This window comes from Lipotes vexillifer, unplaced genomic scaffold, assembly GCF_000442215.2.
Source record: "Lipotes vexillifer unplaced genomic scaffold, Lipotes_vexillifer_v1.1 scaffold961, whole genome shotgun sequence".
In the NCBI taxonomy this organism is placed as follows: Eukaryota; Metazoa; Chordata; class Mammalia; order Artiodactyla; family Lipotidae; genus Lipotes; species Lipotes vexillifer.
Window position 1 is genome coordinate 1,341,332 of NW_006776468.1, and position 18,417 is coordinate 1,359,748.

General features: G+C 37.6%; 1 protein-coding gene across 1 annotated transcript in view; it reads right to left on the reverse strand.

The window, feature by feature from the left end:
- PIK3R3 (phosphoinositide-3-kinase regulatory subunit 3) overlaps positions 1-18,417 on the reverse strand; it is an 81,161-nt gene that overhangs the window by 19,465 nt on the left and 43,279 nt on the right. The window contains 4 exon segments of the mRNA XM_007450377.1: positions 4,388-4,513; positions 4,907-5,087; positions 13,023-13,121; positions 15,270-15,378. Of these exon segments, the coding sequence (XP_007450439.1) occupies positions 4,388-4,513; positions 4,907-5,087; positions 13,023-13,121; positions 15,270-15,378 (515 nt within the window).

Sequence of the window (18,417 nt, forward strand, 5' to 3'; positions counted from 1 at the left end):
ATGCCTGATGGACTGGACGCAACATGTAAAAGAAAGAGGCTTCAGGGCGTTTGACCTGAGTAAGAAGAATATTATAACTCTCAACTGAGATGGGGAAAGCAAAGGGTAGAACAGCCTTGACGTGGAATATCAGAGTTTGATTTTGGATATGTTAAGCTTGAGATATCTACTTAAACATCCAAGTGGGGCTGTTGAATAGGCAGTTGAATATATGAGTCTAGAGTTAAAAGAAGTCAGAAGGACCAGAGATAGAAGTTTGGGAGTTACTGACATATAGGTGGTATGTAAAGGCATGAGACTCTTTGAGATCACACCAGAGAGTGAATGACTATCCAGAAAGGAGAACAGAACCATGGTCAAAGAGGAGAAATCAGCAAAGAAGACTGAGAAGGAACTACCAGGGAGGTCAAGCTCTCAGCTGTCTCTGCTTATTTCCAGATCCAAAAGTTCCATTTATGATTATTTATTATGGGTTTCTCTTCCACCTCTGATCTACAGAAATATTCACATTGTTTTTGCCTACAGCCATGGGCTTTTAATGTTTATCATTTTTTAGCACGAGATATAACATAACAGTAAAGTACATAAAAAATACACAGCTTAACAAGTTATTATAAAATGAACATCCACTACCAGCACCCCAGAAATTCCCTGTGTATGCTTTCTGGATCACAACTCCCTGCCTTTTCCCACTCTACCTTCCCTGCCTTGGTGATAACATTATCCTGCCCTTTATGATGATCATTTCCTTGTTATTCTTTATGGTTTTACCACTTGATGCTCACAGCCAAAATTAAAAAGTTAACAGTTGCTTGGTTTTGTACCTTATAGAATACACTCATATTATATATATATATATTCTTTTGAATCTTTTACTCAATGTTTTTGTGAGATTAAACATAGTGTTATACGTTGCCCTTTAAATAAATATACACACACAATTACAGTAACCCATCACTGTTTTATTTGATGCAGAGGAAAGGGATTAAAGTATGCTATTTTGACTAATGCACATTATATTTAAGAAATATTGTCAGAGCACTTTGCACTTTTACAAAATAGGGCCTCATCTCTCCCTCTGTATCTCTAGAGTCAAATATAGTTTCATACCTAGACTAGGTATTTAATAAATGTTTTTGGATGGTTGTGCTAACCTTTTATACCTGATTCTCCCTCTCTCTCTCTCTCTCTCTCTCACACACACACACACACAAACACACATTCACACTCAAATATAGCTGTAGTTGCCAGTATCTGCATCTTACAGATGGGAACTTGAAGCATGGACAAGTGATGTCTCTCACGGGACATCACTAGTTTTAAACATAACCAGGATTAGAAAATAAATCTCCTCAATTCCAATTCAGTTCATTTTATATTTCTTAAAAAGGTAACACATGCACAGAGAAAAAAATAAATCAAATAATACAAAAGAATAGTAAAGATTAAGTTCCCTACTCCTGCACCCTCACTGCCTTAATTACCTTCCCCGGAGAGTATGTCAGTTTTTGACCAGAGATATTCTGAGTACATATAAATATATAACACCTTCCAAATTCTTTTTTTAACCATAAATGACAGTATATCACATATATTTTTCTTTTTTAAAATAATTTATTTATTTACTTATTTGGCTGCATCGGGTCTTAGTTGCCAGCAGGATCTTCATTGCAGCATGTGGGATCTTCCGTTGCAGCGCACGGGCTTCTCTCTACCACATATGTTTTTCTGTACCTCATTTTTTATTTTTTTTACTTAATATGTCTTAGAAACCACTCAAAATCAGTAAATGTAGACTGCCTTATTCTTTTTGATGGTTATAGAATAATTTCATTTCATTTTGTTTTGTTTTTGTTTTTTTAACATCTTTATTGGAGTATAATTGCTTTACAATGGTTAGTTTCTGCTTTATAACAAAGTGAATCAGTTATACATATACATATGTCCCCATATCTCTTCCCTCTTACATCTCCCTTTCTCCTACCCTCCCTATCTCACCCCTCTAGGTGGTCACAAAGCACCGAGCTGATCTCCCTGTGCTATGCGGCTGCTTCCCACTAGCTATCTATTTTACGTTTGGTAGTGTTCATTTTGTTTTAAAAAGAAGAAATGCCATTTTTGTTATAGAATAATACATGCATATTATTTTTTTATTATTTCCTTCTTTCTATTTTAACTGTATTTTCCCCAAATCTCTCTAACTCTATCCCCAAAACATCCCAGCATATTTTTATAAAGTCTTCTCCCTTCAGGCGAGTAGGTACACCCACAGCTGAAATCACGAACACACAATTCTAAATGCTGTCTCCTTTACCTGAAACTACATCATTAGCATTTCTCAGGTCATCAGGAATTCCTAAGAAGCACTTAATAACAGCAGTTGCCTCTGGGTAATGGGGACTTTTACGTTATGTGATATAATTCATAGAATTCAGCAACATTTATATTGAATTTAACATACATATTTATATAATTTTTTCACTTTTTAAAAATCAAGAAGTTTTAAAATAATTTCTGAAAACTATTCTAATAGCTGAATAACCTTCTTTTATATGTATGATAATTTCAACATCCCCTAATGTTGACCACATATGTTGATTCCTCAGTAACTTTTTCCCCATTCTAACTCAAACACTAGCCTCATCACAGATAATGCACCTAGAAGAGGTAAAGTAATACAGAAAAGCTGAAATTTGCAGTGTAAAAAAAGCAGACACACACAGGCACACCACAGACACAAGTATCAGAAAAGGGAAAAAAAGTTATTAAAATCATTCTGAATAACTAATTAACTAATAAAAGAAAACCTGAAAATAAAATGAAATCAAACATCTCACATAGAAAAATGGACCATTATGGCAATTCTGGCCACTGTAATCCCACACCTTTCCCTAATCAGCACTATATCTCATACCTAACCTATAATCCTCACAGGCCAGTATCCCCTAATAAACTCCTCCAGTCCGGAGGTTCCTGGTGCAGTCTCTACCTTTACACTGCCCACCACAGACACTAGCTTAGAAATAAGATCAAGGGCTTTGGGGCTGAGAAATCAAGAACATTAATTCTAGGGTCAAAACAAGGTACCATGAAGCACAGTAATACTGGAATACCCTTCACAGTTAACAATGATAAACTATAGACAAAGATATAAAAAACAAGTATTTCACATTATAGTCAAATTGTCAAAACATAAAGAGAGAATTTTGAAAGCAGTGAGAAGCAACCTGTCATATACAAATGACCCCCAATAAAATTAATAGCTGATTTCTCATCTGAAACATAGAGGCCAGAAGGCAGTGGGTAGGCATATTTAAAGCCCTGAAAGAAAAAAAAACTGTCAACCCAAAATTCTATAACCAGCAGTACTGTCCTTCAAGAATGAAGGAGGAGAAATTAAGATATGCCCAGATAAACAAAAGTTGAAGGAGTTTGTTACCACTAGACCTGCCCTACAAGAAATGCTCAAGAGACTCCTTCAGGGTGAGATGAAAGGACACTAGACAGTAACTCAAAGCTACATGAAGAGGGACTTCCCTGATGGCCCAGTGGCTAAGACTCCGAGTTCCCAGTGCAGGGAGCCTGGGTTTGATCCCTGGTCAGGGAACTAGATCCCATGTGCTGCAACTAAGATCCCACATGCGGCAACGAAGATCCCGCGTGCCGCAACTAAGACCTGGTGCAGCCAAATAAATATTAAAAAAAAAAAAAAGCAAAGAATACTGATAAAGGTAACTGGATAAGTAAATATAAAAGCCTATATGATTTAAAGGACAAATGCATAAAACAATAATTATAAATCTATGCTAATTGGCAATGTATAAAAATGTAATCAGTGGCAGTAACAATATAAAGGGGGAGGAATAAAGATGTATAGGAGCACAGTGTTTATACCCTATTGAAAACTTATTCAATAATAAGTTGGTATTATTCAAACCAGTTTATTTGATATTAAAAGATATTAATATGAAAAAGAATATGTATACATATGTATAACTGAATCACTTTGCTATACACCAGAAACTAACACAACATTGTAAATCAAGGATACTTCAATTAAAAACAAAAAGATATTAAGACAGCTTAAACAACAAGGTCCTACTGTATAGCACAGGGAACTATATTCAACATCTTGTAATAACCTATAATGGAAAAGAATCTGAAAATAATTCATATATATAAATATATATATTTAAGAATTTATATATGTAAATCAACTATACATCAATAAATAAATAAATTTTAAAACTTTTTAAATTAAAAAAAGATATTAAGACAGCTAAAGATTGTCAGGTGAATTATAGAAAATTATAAAATTATAGAAAATCCAATATAACTATAATACTTACTGCATATTTATTGGCGTAAACAACAAAAATATACTAACCTGGGATGTTCTGGTATATTCTTCATATAGCCTGTCATACTCTTTACTCTTTTCCTGATACTGAGAGTGATACTCTTGCAGTTTTTTACCTACTGCATCAATGTTATCTTCTTTTACCAACTGATCCTACACAGGTAAACAAAAGAAATAAAGAATAGGAAACATAAACAGAAGTATTTTTATATAAAGTTAATAAACACATACAACAAGCTATTAAGTAATAGTAGCCACAAAATAAGTTCTAAAAATATCTTAAATCTTAAGTAGGAAATTTTAAACGTCTAAATTTCTTTTTTTTTTTCCTAACTGATCAGCCTGGTAAGTTAGAATCAAATGATGTTGTTAAATAATGACTTGCTGATTAGCTATCAAGAGCTTGTGTAATCATGGGACTTCCCTGGCGGTCCAGTGGTTAAGACTTCACACTTCCACTGAAGGGGGCACGGGTTCGATCCCTGGTGGGGGAACTAAGATCCTGCATGCTGCACAGCACAGCCAAAAAAAATTGTGTAATCATACCTGTTGGTATCTGGACACTGGGTACATCAGCTTCACATCAAGTTTGGGATTGTACTGAGCAAGAGATTCATGATGATAGTGGCTAATGAGCTCCACCACAGAATTAAATGTCAGAGGATCAGAAAAGCCATATTTACCATCTCGATGATAGATCTTTATTAGCTTATTATTGCCTCCCTTCCTGTGAACAAGACAACAACTGTAGATTTTTTTCCCAAACAATTCTATTGAAGTACTACTTTCACATGGAGATACGAAAGCTTGGTGTCACATTATAAACAAGTTTTTACTACGTTAATGAAACTGGAATGGGTAAAAAGGCACATATTATGTGTGTAGAAGTATACACAATATCATTTTTTTTACAACTATTTCTTTTGTCTATAAAATATCTTGGTTACTAAAGGTCAGCATACTTACACAGCTTCCAGTATCAACAAATTTAGCAAAAATAATCACTAAAAAAAAATCAAAACACAAGTAAACTGTATCTTTTATTTTCTGAATGAATTCTTTAATTTAAATTCTATATCAGGAAGAACAGGGACAATCTCTTTGGGATCTAAAGATACATGGTTGTGTGTCTGTGGAGGGAAGCAGAAGCAATCTCTACGTGAAGGGGGATGATAACCATTTGTCACACATACACCAACACAGCACTCAAGGTTTTATTGTTAATGCACAAATGTAATTAAGCTCCTTGAATGATTTATAACTGAGTAATTAATCTAGCACCTTACATTATTTTTTCTTTTATATTTGCTTATAATTCTTGGAAATGACTATTTATTTAGGCTATCACAATATGTAAATGATTCAACTGTCATTCAACTGTTTTACAAAGTACAGCTTTTGAAGAGTCATTTATATTAGATGGATGTAATCTGATGCTTGAATAGTTTAGACCACTTTTGCTTACTGAGTCATATCCAATGGTCCCTTAAAAGATAATTTATAACCAAAGCTTAAAATGGCAATGTTTTACAAGTCCCATAAGGTATAATCTAAAACCAGAGCAGATGTATTCATTATATCATAGCAAAATACTGCACCATTCCCACTCAACTGTTCTTATAGCAGAATGCAGACTTAATGGGGAAAAAATATGCTTCTGTATCTCTTTATGCCATGCCATTACACATGATAAATGAACCACTGGGATTTGTGAAAGGTCAAACACAATTGGTTTGAATCTGTGGATTGATTTAAATTTAATGCTCAGAAGGTCAGTATTTAGATGGATGAAGAACTGTTCCTGTAAAATGTACATTAGAAGGACCACCTAATCATATGCAGTTTCTATAGGTGTATATACCCACACATATACCCACAATAAATGCAAGCTGGTCTTTCTGCTAGAGAAAAGCTAAAAAGCACTCATTCATTCAAAAAAACTTATTGAACATCCACTATGTGCCAGGAACTGTATGAGGCACAGTGGACATAATGATAAGCAGGCCAGATATAATACATGCTCTCACAGAACTTCCAGTTTAGCAGCATGAGGACTGTATCTCCATCTTTATAAAGAGGATAAATAATTTTTCATTAAGATAGAACATATAAAATAAACAACTAGATATATCAACTGGTATTAAGTCCTTTGGAAAAAAAATAAAGCAGAGTAAAGGGAAGAGATCATTCTGGGGGTGGAGAGATTGCTATTTTATACATGTTACACAAGGAAAACCACTCTGTTCAGGTGACATTTAGCAGAGTCCTAAATGAATTGAGGGAGCTAGCACAGCAGATATCTGGGGAAGAAGTTTTCCAGACAGAGGGAACGGCAAGTGCAAAGCCCCTGAGGTAGAAGCAAGCTTGGCATATTCCAGGCACAGCAATGAGGCCAGTGATGCTGGGGCTGAATGAGCAAAAAGGAGAGTAGTGGGAGACAAAGTAAAAGATATAAAACGAGCTTAGATCATTTAATAGCCTATGGGTCATCGTAATGGCTTTGGATTTTGCTGAGTAAGATAGGGAAACACAAGAGGGTCTGAGCAGAATGATATCATCTATTTCGTGTTTTAAAAGGCTCATTCTAGCTGCTAGGTTGAGATGAGACCATTCAAAGTGGGAAGGGGTAGAGTGGAAAGATAATCTGGGCAAGACATGATGGTGTCCTGGACAAGGGTAGTAGCAGTGGAGACACTGAGAAATGGTGGGATTCTGAATATATGTTGAAGAGAGAGCTGACAGGATATGCTGTGGCCTGGATATGGATATGAGAGAAAGAGACAAGGTAAAGATGATTTCAAGGATTTTATCTTAAGTAGTCAGAACGGAATTGTCATTTATTGGAGTGAAGAAGGATATATAAAAGGAACATGTTTAAAGAGGAAAAAACATTTTGGTTTTAGACATGTTACATTTGAGATGCCTAGTGAACATCCAAGAGCAGAGGATCCTGCAGCCTATGTGAAGAATCTAAAGTTCAGGAGAAAGTTCTGGGCTAGATGTATAAAATCAGGAATCGTCAGCCTATAGATGTTATTTGAAGATGAACATAGTTGAATAAGAGAAAAGGTCCGAGGTCTAAGTCCTGGGGTACACCAATGTTTAGTGGTCAGGGAGATGACAAAGGAAACCAAGAGAGGGGAATTAATAAGTAAATGGTATCCAAAAAAACAATTTTTTAAAAAAGCATTTCAACAAAGAGGAAATATCAACTGGGTAAATGATCTTGGGGCTTGGCAAAGTAGAGAATCACTAAGTGATCTTGACAAAATGGTTTCAGTGGAATGGTAAGGATGGAAGCCTGACTGGAATGGATTAAAGAGAATGAAAGAAGAGATAGAAGAAATGCCTATAGAGAACTGTCTTGAGGAATACTGCTGTAAATGGGAGCAGAGAAATAGGGAAAGAGACAGTATAGCATATTTATATACTGATGGGAACGGCTCAGTAGAGAGACAAAAACTGTTGATACAAAAGAAAGGACAAGATAATTCCTAGGGTGATGTCCTTGAGTAGGTTAGAGGGATGGGATGGGATCCAGTCCACAACAGGATCTTGGACAAGGACATGAATGGAACAGGAAAAAGGCAGAGTATTTACATTCATGTTGACAGCTATAGCAACAGGAGCATGATGGAATTCTGTCTTCTAACTGCTTCCATGTCCTCAGAGAAACAGGAAGCAGCTTGTTAAAAGGGAAGGAGGTGGGTTGTTGATCTGAAGAGAAAAAAAAGATTATGTGAAATTGTCATCTAGGAAAAGTGAGAGAGCAAATGGATTGCGGAAATGCAAATTCAGCTGGGCAGTACTAAATGCCCACTTAAGATTAGCAGTCACAAAGTTAATGTGAGACCAATCAGCATGATATATTTTTCTCCACATTCAGCTGCCCAGGTATAAGCAAAAAATAGATGGAGAGTTGAATTTAACAAGTGCTGGAATATAGTTAGATGACTACTATGAAGGGAGAGAGGAGCAAGCTTGGAGAGAGGATATATTCACAAGGGTTACTTTAATAGTGGACCATGGACCCTAAACAGAGAAGGAGGGAAGTAAAGACATGAAGGAATTGTGGAATGGTGGATTTTTAATTATGCCTCTCCCTCACTGTAATCTTCTTGAACAGAAGAATCATGCTATTCCTTCTAATATCCTAGCACCTGGCCCAATGCCTGGCATATATCAGATTCCTAAAGATTTGTTAACTATCCAGATTTTCTATAATAAATACTATTTGCTGATTTTTTAAATGGTTACTGAATTGAAAAACCTCTACTTTCTCATCACCTACTCTCTGCAGTCTGACTTCACTCTCATTCCTCTCATTTGAGGGTCACCAATGACTTTTACCAAATTCAGACTCTGCTCACTTCCTCTATCCCAGGCTCAGATTCTTTGCAGTGACTGAAATTTCCCTACTCCCTTCCTTCCCTCCATCCCCACTTCCTTCTTAATACTTCATACTCCCATGACCTCTAGGACATTACTCTTTTCTCTCAACCTCTTAGACTGCTCTTTCTCTGCCTCCATCCTGCTGCTAAACACAGTTATTCCCTAAAAAAATTTGCCTTCAGCCTCTACCCATTTTTTCCAAAATAAACTCTTTCTTTAAAATTCCAATTATTCTATATAGATGGTACCTGAATCTTTTTCTGGCCCTATACTCTCTCCTAAGCATTAAACCTAAATTTCTAGCCATATTCTAGATATATTTTTACCTGAAAGTTCTGAAGCAGCTAAAAATCAACTGCTCCTGGCTCTCCTATTTCTATAAATGGCACATTCATTCTAAGCCCAACAGGGGTCAAACCAGTCACTTTTAACTCCTCCTCAACCTCACACCTTTTCTATTATCAAATTCTTCTAGCTCTTAGCTCCACATTGCCTCTTACTTTGATTCCTCAACTCCATTCCTAGAGCCACCATCCTACGTAATAGTTCATTTAATCTTTCAATCATGTCATTTACCTGCTTAAAACCTTTTGTTAATTTTTTTTGCACTTAGAAATAAAGTTCAAATTCCCTACCATGGCTCATCAGGCTCTCTGCATTGGGCTCTTTCCCACTTTCAACTTCATCTCCTACCACTCTGTGGTTCACACTGGAAGCCAGGCACAGCAGTCTCTGCATTCATTGGATCCACCAAATCTTTCCAAAATCAGTGTCTTTGCATTTTCTGTTCCCTCTCCCTGGAACACTTTTCTGGCTGGCTCTTTCTAATCCTTCAGTTTTCCAAAGTCATATCCTCAGAGAGGCCCTCCTGAAAACTATGTGAAATTCCCTTTCCTCATATTCTGTTATCAGATAACCTTATGTATTCCCTATATAGCACTTCATACACTGTGAAATTATCTTTTCTTTTTTTTTTATTGAACTAAGTTGATTTACAATATTGTGTTAGTTTCAGGTGTACAACAAAGTGATTCAGCCTCATTTCTTTCTTGGCTGTGCCTCGCAGCTTGCGGGATCTTAGTTCCCCAACCAGGGATTGAACCCAGGGCCACGCCAAGTCCTAACCACTGGACTGCCAGGGAACTCTCTCATTTCTTTTTTATGTGTTTATTTTGTCTCTCTCTCCCCCACCAATACCCCTTCCCAAATATAAACACTATAGACAAGAGACCATGTCTGGCTTGTCCATCATTTTCTTTTCCTAGAACAATATGGGCACTCAATAATATTAAATGATTAAAGAATAAATCTAATTCTGGATGATCATTCCCTCTCAATTAATAATAGCCTTCTAACTCTTTACTAGTCTCTATCCTCTTTTATTTTTTTCTATTCAAATATGGTCTGATCATATAACTTCCCTATTTAAAAAATGAAATGGGGGACTTCCCTGGTGGCACAGTGGTTAAGAATCCGCCTGCCGATGCAGGGGACAGGGGTTCAAGCCCTGGCCTGGGAAGATCCCACATGCCGCAGAGCAGCTAAGCCCGTGCACCACAACTACTGACCCTGTGCTCTAAAGCCCGCAAGCCACAACTACTGACCCCACGTGCCACACCTACTGAAGCACACGTGCCTAGAGCCCATGCTCCGCAACAAAGAGAAGCCACTGTAATGAGAAGCCTGCTCACCGCAGCGAAGAATGGCCCTGCTGGCCACAACTGGAGAAAGCCCACGTGCAACAACGAAGACCCAACGCAGCCAAAAATAAGTAAATTTAAAAAAAAAAATGAAATGGTTCCCCCGCCTCCCTATGATAATAAACACAAACTCCAAATTTTAGAATTCAAGGCCCTCTTCAACATGACCCTTTTCCAACCTTCTATCCCCTACTGCTTTTTCCTCTTTTCAAATGTTACCCTCTAGCCAAATGGGATTGCATCTCACAGAACAGGACTCTATAGTTCCTCACCTTCATATCTTTGTTCCTATTGTTACCTAATCCTGCAAACCTCCTCTCCCAACTTTCTACATATCCAAATCTGTTAGGAGGTGACTATGAAATATAAGCAAGAAGATGGTGGCTTAGATTTGGATGGTAGAGAAGTGTGAAGAGATTATGGATGTAGATTTGGAGGTAGAGTTGGCAGGACTTGTTTAATGATGGACTGGATGTGAGGCTGAGGGAAAGGGAGGAAAAAAAAAGATTTGTGGCTCTAGTAACTGTAGAGATGGTGGTTCTGCTTCTGAAAAAAGGAAAGACTAGAAGAGAAACAGTCTGGGTAGAGGAGATGCATTAGAAATCAAGAATTCTGCTTTGATTATATTAAAATTAGTATGTCCTCTAGTTATCTAAGTAGCAATTGGATATATGCATCTGGAATTCAGGAGGTCAGAGCTGGAGATAAGGTTTATGAATCATCACCACGAAGCTGTATATTAAAGCCATGGGAGAGGACAAGCTCACCTTGGGATAATGGAGAAAAGGAGGCCCAATTCTGAGCCCTGGGATATTCAGCAAAGGAGTTAGGAAGGAAATTAGGAGAGAGTGATGTCACAACAGCCAAGACAATAAACTGTCTATGACTAATGCTGCTAAGAGGTCAGGTAAGGTAAGAGAGAAGTGGCCATTAGTTTAGCTGTCCGTGTAGAGTAGTAGAGACAGAAGCCTGACTGGAATGGGAAAAAATTAAGTTGAATGAATCACTGTAGAACACTAATTATTCTTCAGCACAACTGAAGTCCTAAGGTATTAATGTCTTTACTAGAAACTGATATAAACCCCAAATTTCTAGCATAAAATATGGGATTATTTTTCCTAAAGATACTAGGCTGGAAAGGCAACAAAGAGACAGGTAAGTCTGGATTTGAACTCATCCTCTGCCACTTATAAGCTAAGTGTCTTTAGGACAAGTTTCTTAACAAAGTTAAGCTTCAGTTACTTCATCTATAAAATGGAAATATTAATAATACCTATCTCATAAGGTTGTTTTGATAAATAGATATTGAATGCAAAATGCTTAGTACAAGGAAGTTGTTATTGTCACTATTGTTATCATTATTCTTTTCTTTAGATATTCCTTTTAAAAAAAAAAATCACAAGACTTTATTGCCCTTAGGCTATGTTAATTGTTAAAACTGAATGTGGAAATATCTAATACAGTATTCCTAACCTATTTAAATATACATCCCATCTGGGCTTCCCTGGTGGCGCAGTGGTTAAGAATCCGCCTGTCAATGCAGGAGACACAGGCTCGAGCCCTGGTCCGGGAAGATCCCACATGCCACAGAGCAACAAAGCCCATGAGTCACAACTACTAAGACTGCGCTCTAGAGGCCGCAAGCCACAACTACTGAAGCCCATGTGCCTAGAGCCCATGCTCCACAATGAGAGAAGTCACCGCAATGAGAAGCCTGCGCACCGCAACGAAGAGTAGCCCCCACTCACCACAACTAGAGAAAGTCTGTGCACAGCAACAAAGATCCAACGCAGCCAAAACTTAATTAATTAAAAATATATCTATAGGGCTTCCCTGGTGGCGCAGTGGTTGAGAGTCTGCCTGTCAATGCAGGGGACGTGTTTTTGTGCCCTGTTCCGGGAGGATCCCGCATGCCGCGGGGTGGCTGGGCCTGTGAGCCATGGCTGCTGAGCCTGCGCGTCTGGAGCCTGTGCTCCGCGGCTGGAGAGGCCACAGCGGTGAGAGGTCCGTGTACCGCAAAAAAAAGAAATAATATATATATATATATATAAAGTTTTTTTATAAATATATATACATCCCATCTTTGTAAATATAAAGAATGATACATCCACGTTATGAGATTCTAATACGCCCACATGGATGGCATGATATAGGCTGAGAATTGCTTTATCTTCTACATATCCTCATCAGCCTAAACTATGTTGAATTTTACTCTCTGAAGTCTGTATTGAGGAAAACAATAGTTATTGGAGGGGTGGGGCTGTGCCCATGACCTCTCCTTCACTCATAAGGTCAACAGTATATTTCTTACTTCATTACATTTAGGGATTTTAAGCCTTTTTGTCTTATTGCTACATAAAAATAAAAACTGTTGCCTTTTTAATATTACATTTAAATATTTAAATGTGTAGAAAAAGGACAGTTAGCCAAACTAAAAATTATGTATCTAAATTAAATAAAAATATGAAAAAATTTGTATGCAAAGATTTAAATAAAATACGGGAATCTTTGTATACCCAGAAATAAATAATCCTAGTAGAACCCTAGCCAAAATGCTGAAAAATACTCACCGCAAAGTCAAAGTGTAATCTCCCTGCATTTTTGTTGAGGCATCTCTGACCAAGAAGGTACCGTCTGGCATGTCCCGTAATTTGTCATTTACCTCCTCCCTGAAGAACAGAATTATAGGAAAAATGAAAAAAATCTAAGTGTTGGTTGTTCTTTTCACATATTATCACTAAGACTAGTTGGGAGGTAGGTACATCTAAGGTTATAGAATCATGGGGGCTGCCAGAGGTCATTTAGTTCCTCCCCGTAGATATTTCTTTCTGTTTTGATTTTTGGTGTTATGCAATCTAAGGAAGGGTATTTGATTTTTAAACTCTTCCAGGTTTCAACCGTCTGTAGGGAATAGTGTTTCCATTAAGCCTTTAGGGCTTCCTTAGGCAGGTATGAACTTGTAGAGTTTCAGAAAAAAACAACAGCTGTTTAGAAAGAAGATTAAGTTTAAGCAACAGTGGCAGCTGGGTCAGATCAGAGTGGGAATAATTTACTTAGTTCACAGCCTTTAATATAATATTCTCCAATTTTAATTTAATACTGATAACAAATTCCTTCTGCAGAGCCGGTTTAGGACTTTAAGAAACAACAGTAGAAGACTCAAAGAAAATGGCAGGGCATAAAAGAACCTTGAATTACAGAACCACATGGTCTTAAAATATAAATTAAGTAGTATTTAAATATAACAGATCCTTTTATTGTACACTGCTAAAATTTAAATTTTCTGGTCAATTTGAATATGAAATATATTAAGTCTTCCTTAAAAAATTAAATAAGGAGGGGCTTCCCTGGTGGCGCAGTGGTTGAGAGTCTGCCTGCCGATGCAGAGGACACGGGTTCATGCCCTGGTCCAGGAAGATCCCACATGCCGTGGAGCGGCTGGGCCCGTGAGCCATGGCCGCTGAGCCTAAGCATCTGGAGCCTGTGCTCCGCAACGCGAGAGGCCACAACAGTGAGAGGCCTGAGTACCGCAAAAAAAAAAAAAAAAAAAAAAAAAATTAAATAAGGAATTACCATATGACCCAGAAATTCCACTTCTGGGTATACACCCAAAGAACTGAAAGCAGAAACTTGAACAAACATTTATACACCAATGTTCACAGCAACATTATTCACAATAGCCCAAAGCTGTAAACAATCCGAATATTCACCAAAGCCAAATGTCCAGATGAATGAATAAATAAAAATGTGGTATGTACATATAATGGAATAGTATTCAGCCTTAAAAAGGAAATTCTGACACATGCTACAACATGGATGAACCTTGAAGACATTATGCTAAGTGAAATAAGCCAAACACAAAAGGATAAATGTTATATGGTTCCACTTATATGAGGTACCTAGAATAGTCAAATTCATAGAAAGAGAAGGCAGGATGGTGCTTGCCAGGGGCTGGGGAGAACAGGAGGAAAGAGGAGTTAGTGTTTAATTGGTACAGAGCTTCACTTTGGGAAGATGAGAGTTCCAGAGATGGATGGTGGTGATGGTTGAACAATAATGTGAATGTACTTTATGCCACTGAACTGTATATTTAAAGATGGTTAAAATGATAAGGAAAAAAAAAAAGAAATGAGTGCTACTTTGTAACGGGAGAGAACAGACAAGAGAAAGAGAAGGACAAGCATATTGAGCAATATAGAAGCAACCTGGAATCTGACTTGGCAGAAATGGATAGGACTTTTTAAAAACAAGAAAATACAATGTTAAAATTTTAATATATATATACATATATATTTTTTCCTTTTGTAAGTTCAAAGCTTTCCAAAACCACATCTTACCCAAAAAGCAAATCTATCCTAGAGTCCTGTTTCTCAAAAGGAGGTGTGTGAAGGGTGCATAAAAATCACCTGGGGAGGTTATAAATGCAGATTCCTGGACCCTACCCCATGATTCTTATGCATGCAAAGATTGTGGAACCATTGCCTTAGAAACAGAAAAGTAAGGAAAATTAAGTACAGATAAATATCTTTTATCCTAAAACACATGCACCTATCCTAAATGTAAAGGTTTCATTTATTCAGAAATCTATCCTCAATACAATATTAAAAGTAATAATCACAGCCATAATTGAAAGATTTTCTTGTCACTTTTTTTGTGGGAAGAAAAGCGTTTAGAAAATTTGAAAGGTCTCCTAAACAATTTTTTAAATGGTAATCTTTGAATGACAACTTGTGGGGCATTAAAAATGCTTTATTTTAACTCATAATCTCAAAATTATTTTTTTAAACTTCATTCAATTATAGTACCCTTCTAGTTACCTTGAAATATCCCCCCAGTACCATTCTGCATCCTGAAGAGAAACAGAACCATCCTTCATTCCATTTGTAATGGCTGAAGTCATTGGCTTAGGTGGCTTTGGTGGAAGAGCTAGAAGAGAAATGAATATTATTATTTTGTAGATGTAAATTATTATTTGTTTTCTAATTTCCTCAAACACAGCTCATTAACCAATGTACATTAAGATTCAAATAATTATAAATCAAATTAAGAGTTATTTTATGTTAAATGTTAAACATTAGCCAAAGAAAGAACCCTTTTAGAACTCTACCAATAATTGCCTGAAAAAATGAAATATTCGAGCTATCTGCATTTTCTTCCTTCTTACAAAATACGAACTTTTCGTTGGATTCCCTTCTCCTAGACCAGGGGTGGGGAATAGAGAATGTCTGTGCCACCATTCTTTCAAGGTGGCATTGTGAATGAGCGGCACTCCTTTCCTCCATGCCAGGAATTGGTCTAAAAATCCACGTCATTTTTTCTTTATGCAGTTTTTTTTCCCCCACCGCGTGGCCTACGGGGATCTTAGTTCCCCAACCAGTGATTGAAACCGTGTGCCTGCAGTGGAAGCGTGGAGTCTTAACCACTGGACTGCCAAGGAAGTCCCATCAAAATCTGTCATTCATGCTTCCAGGCATCCATTACCAGTCCATCAGAGTGAGATAAAGTCTGTTTGTCATCCCTGCCTTAGGCAGAGGAGTGAATGAATTGCATGAATAGACACCACCCAAAATGGCTTTGAAAGCAGTGAGCTGATTCAGCTCAGTTCCCTGGTTCCCAGAAATACGTATTAAATGTCTATCATGTGCAAGAAAGTGCTAGGAAGTGGGGATACAGACTTGAGTAAGCCACCGTCCCTGGCCTTGAAGAGTTTACAGCTTTGTGAAAATGTTTGCCATGATGGTCATAATTAGACTGTCCATCTGGAGCATGCCCACTTTTGTCAGGCACACTGGGGCTCCCTGGCCTTCCTGCCTCTCCAGTCCTGGCCCAATCTGCCCCCTACTTTATGATTTACTGACAATTATCATGAACCAGCTCTTCTCTAAATCTGAACATCACATCCTATGGTTTTGGTTTTTTGTTTTTCACAGTATGCTCTTTCTCACTACTTTCCATAGTCTTCTCTGTACTTCATTTTTCAGAAAAGGATGATATGAGATCTGCTTTATTTAAAAATACTGACTAGGCTCCACAGCCTCTGTAGCTGAGGGCTCAGTAGCTTGATCCCATGAAAAGGAGGAGCAAGGCCAGGCAAGTGGTTATTGGGAGAGAAGTAAGCTGTTCACGTGTGTGTTTATACCTATGCCTTTAACACATTTCCATTAAAAGCATTAATAAAGAAATGGACATTGAGACACTAGTCCTGACTAAAAATCAGTTGATTCTGCCTTTGTGATAACTATCAAAGGGTATGTTTCATTCACATAAGAGAACTTATTTTTCATTTTCTGGTGTTAAGAACACAATATAAAATACACACCAATTGACACAGACTGACTTCTGCACTTGACATAACCATTTACATCCATTCCTTACAGAAAACAAATTAAGTGTAAAAGATGGTCAATTTTGAGTTGCAAAGGTTGCAGAAATGACTTTGGTAGGGTTGGGTAGTGCTTTGTCAAATGGATGTCATAGTTTATTACTAGTAAAAAGAAGGGAAATGCAGTTTACATTATTGTGTCATTTTTTTCTAAAAAAAAAAACTTAATAGGGGCTCTATATTTAGTGGTCATATTAGGAAAAATGATAATCTGTAGAATGGTTATATTTTGTTACAACTAATACTTTCTTTGTTAAAAAGGTTGTATTGACCATAAAAAGGAATGAAATTGGGTCATTTGTAGAGACATGGATGGATCTAGAGACTGCCATACAGAGTGAAGTGAGTCAGAAAGAGAAAAACAAATACCGTATATTAACGCATATACGTGGAACCTAGAAAAATGGTACAGATGAACCGGTTTGCAGGGCAGAAATAGAGACACAGATGTAGACAACAAACGTATGGACACCAAGAGGGGAAAGTGGCGGGGTGGTGGTGGTGTGATGAATTGGGAGATCAGGATTGACATATACACACTAATATGTATAAAATGGATAACTAATAAGAACCTGCTATATAAAAAAAATAAAATTAAAGAATAAAGGCTAAAAAAATATGTATATTTGTACACACACACACAATAAATTAAGTAATTTTAAAAATAATAAAAAGGTTGTATTGGGACTTCCCTGGTGGCGCAGTGGTTAAGAATCTGCCTGCCAATGCAGGGGACACGGATTTGAGCCTTGGTCCGGGAAGATCCCACATGCCGTGGAGCAACTAAGCCCGTGCACCACAACTACTGAAGCCCGCACACCTAGAGCCTGTGCTCCGCAACAAGAGAAGCCACCACAATGAGAAACCCGCGCACCGCAATGAAGAGTAGCCTCTGCTCGCTGCAACTAGAGAAAGCCCACGCGCAGGAACGAAGACCCAATGTAGCCAAAAATAAATAAATAAATAATTTTTTAAAAAGCTTGTATTGAGTCTTCAATTTCAAGCGTGGCTTAAAATGTAAATATATCACATGATGCATTTAAATACAATGATGCCTCTGAAGCAGTCAAACAGCATTCGCTTTGTGTTTAGAACTACAGAAGAAAATCTCTTCAAATAAAATAGTTCTAAATTAGAAAAAAAATAAACTTTTAATTCTAAACAGATGTCCAAAAAACTTCTCTCTCAAAAGACAACATGAAGCCACTTCACAAACAATTCAGTCCAAAAGCCATTAAGGGAAAGCTGGTCATGATGGCCAAGAGCTGGTGTCAGAGCCCAAAGCAGGTGAGGGAGGACTAGGTCCATGTTTGAGGGCAGCTGCACAACAAGGATCTCAGAGCTCCAGCAGGGTGAGGAGGGAATCCTCAAGAGGGCAACTTGGCGTGGGGTGTTGAAGGTGAGTGAAGAAGAAGGGCAGTGGCCTGGGACCCGGGTGGCACAGAGTGTTGGAGACCAAGCTAACAAGGACACAGTCCTAGGAGGTGGGCATCCCAACACAGTGGGGCAAAGCCAGATTAGGATGCAAAGAATTTCTAATTGGGCAGGGGATGGGAGGGGGTAGGCAGAATGTAGCAATAACT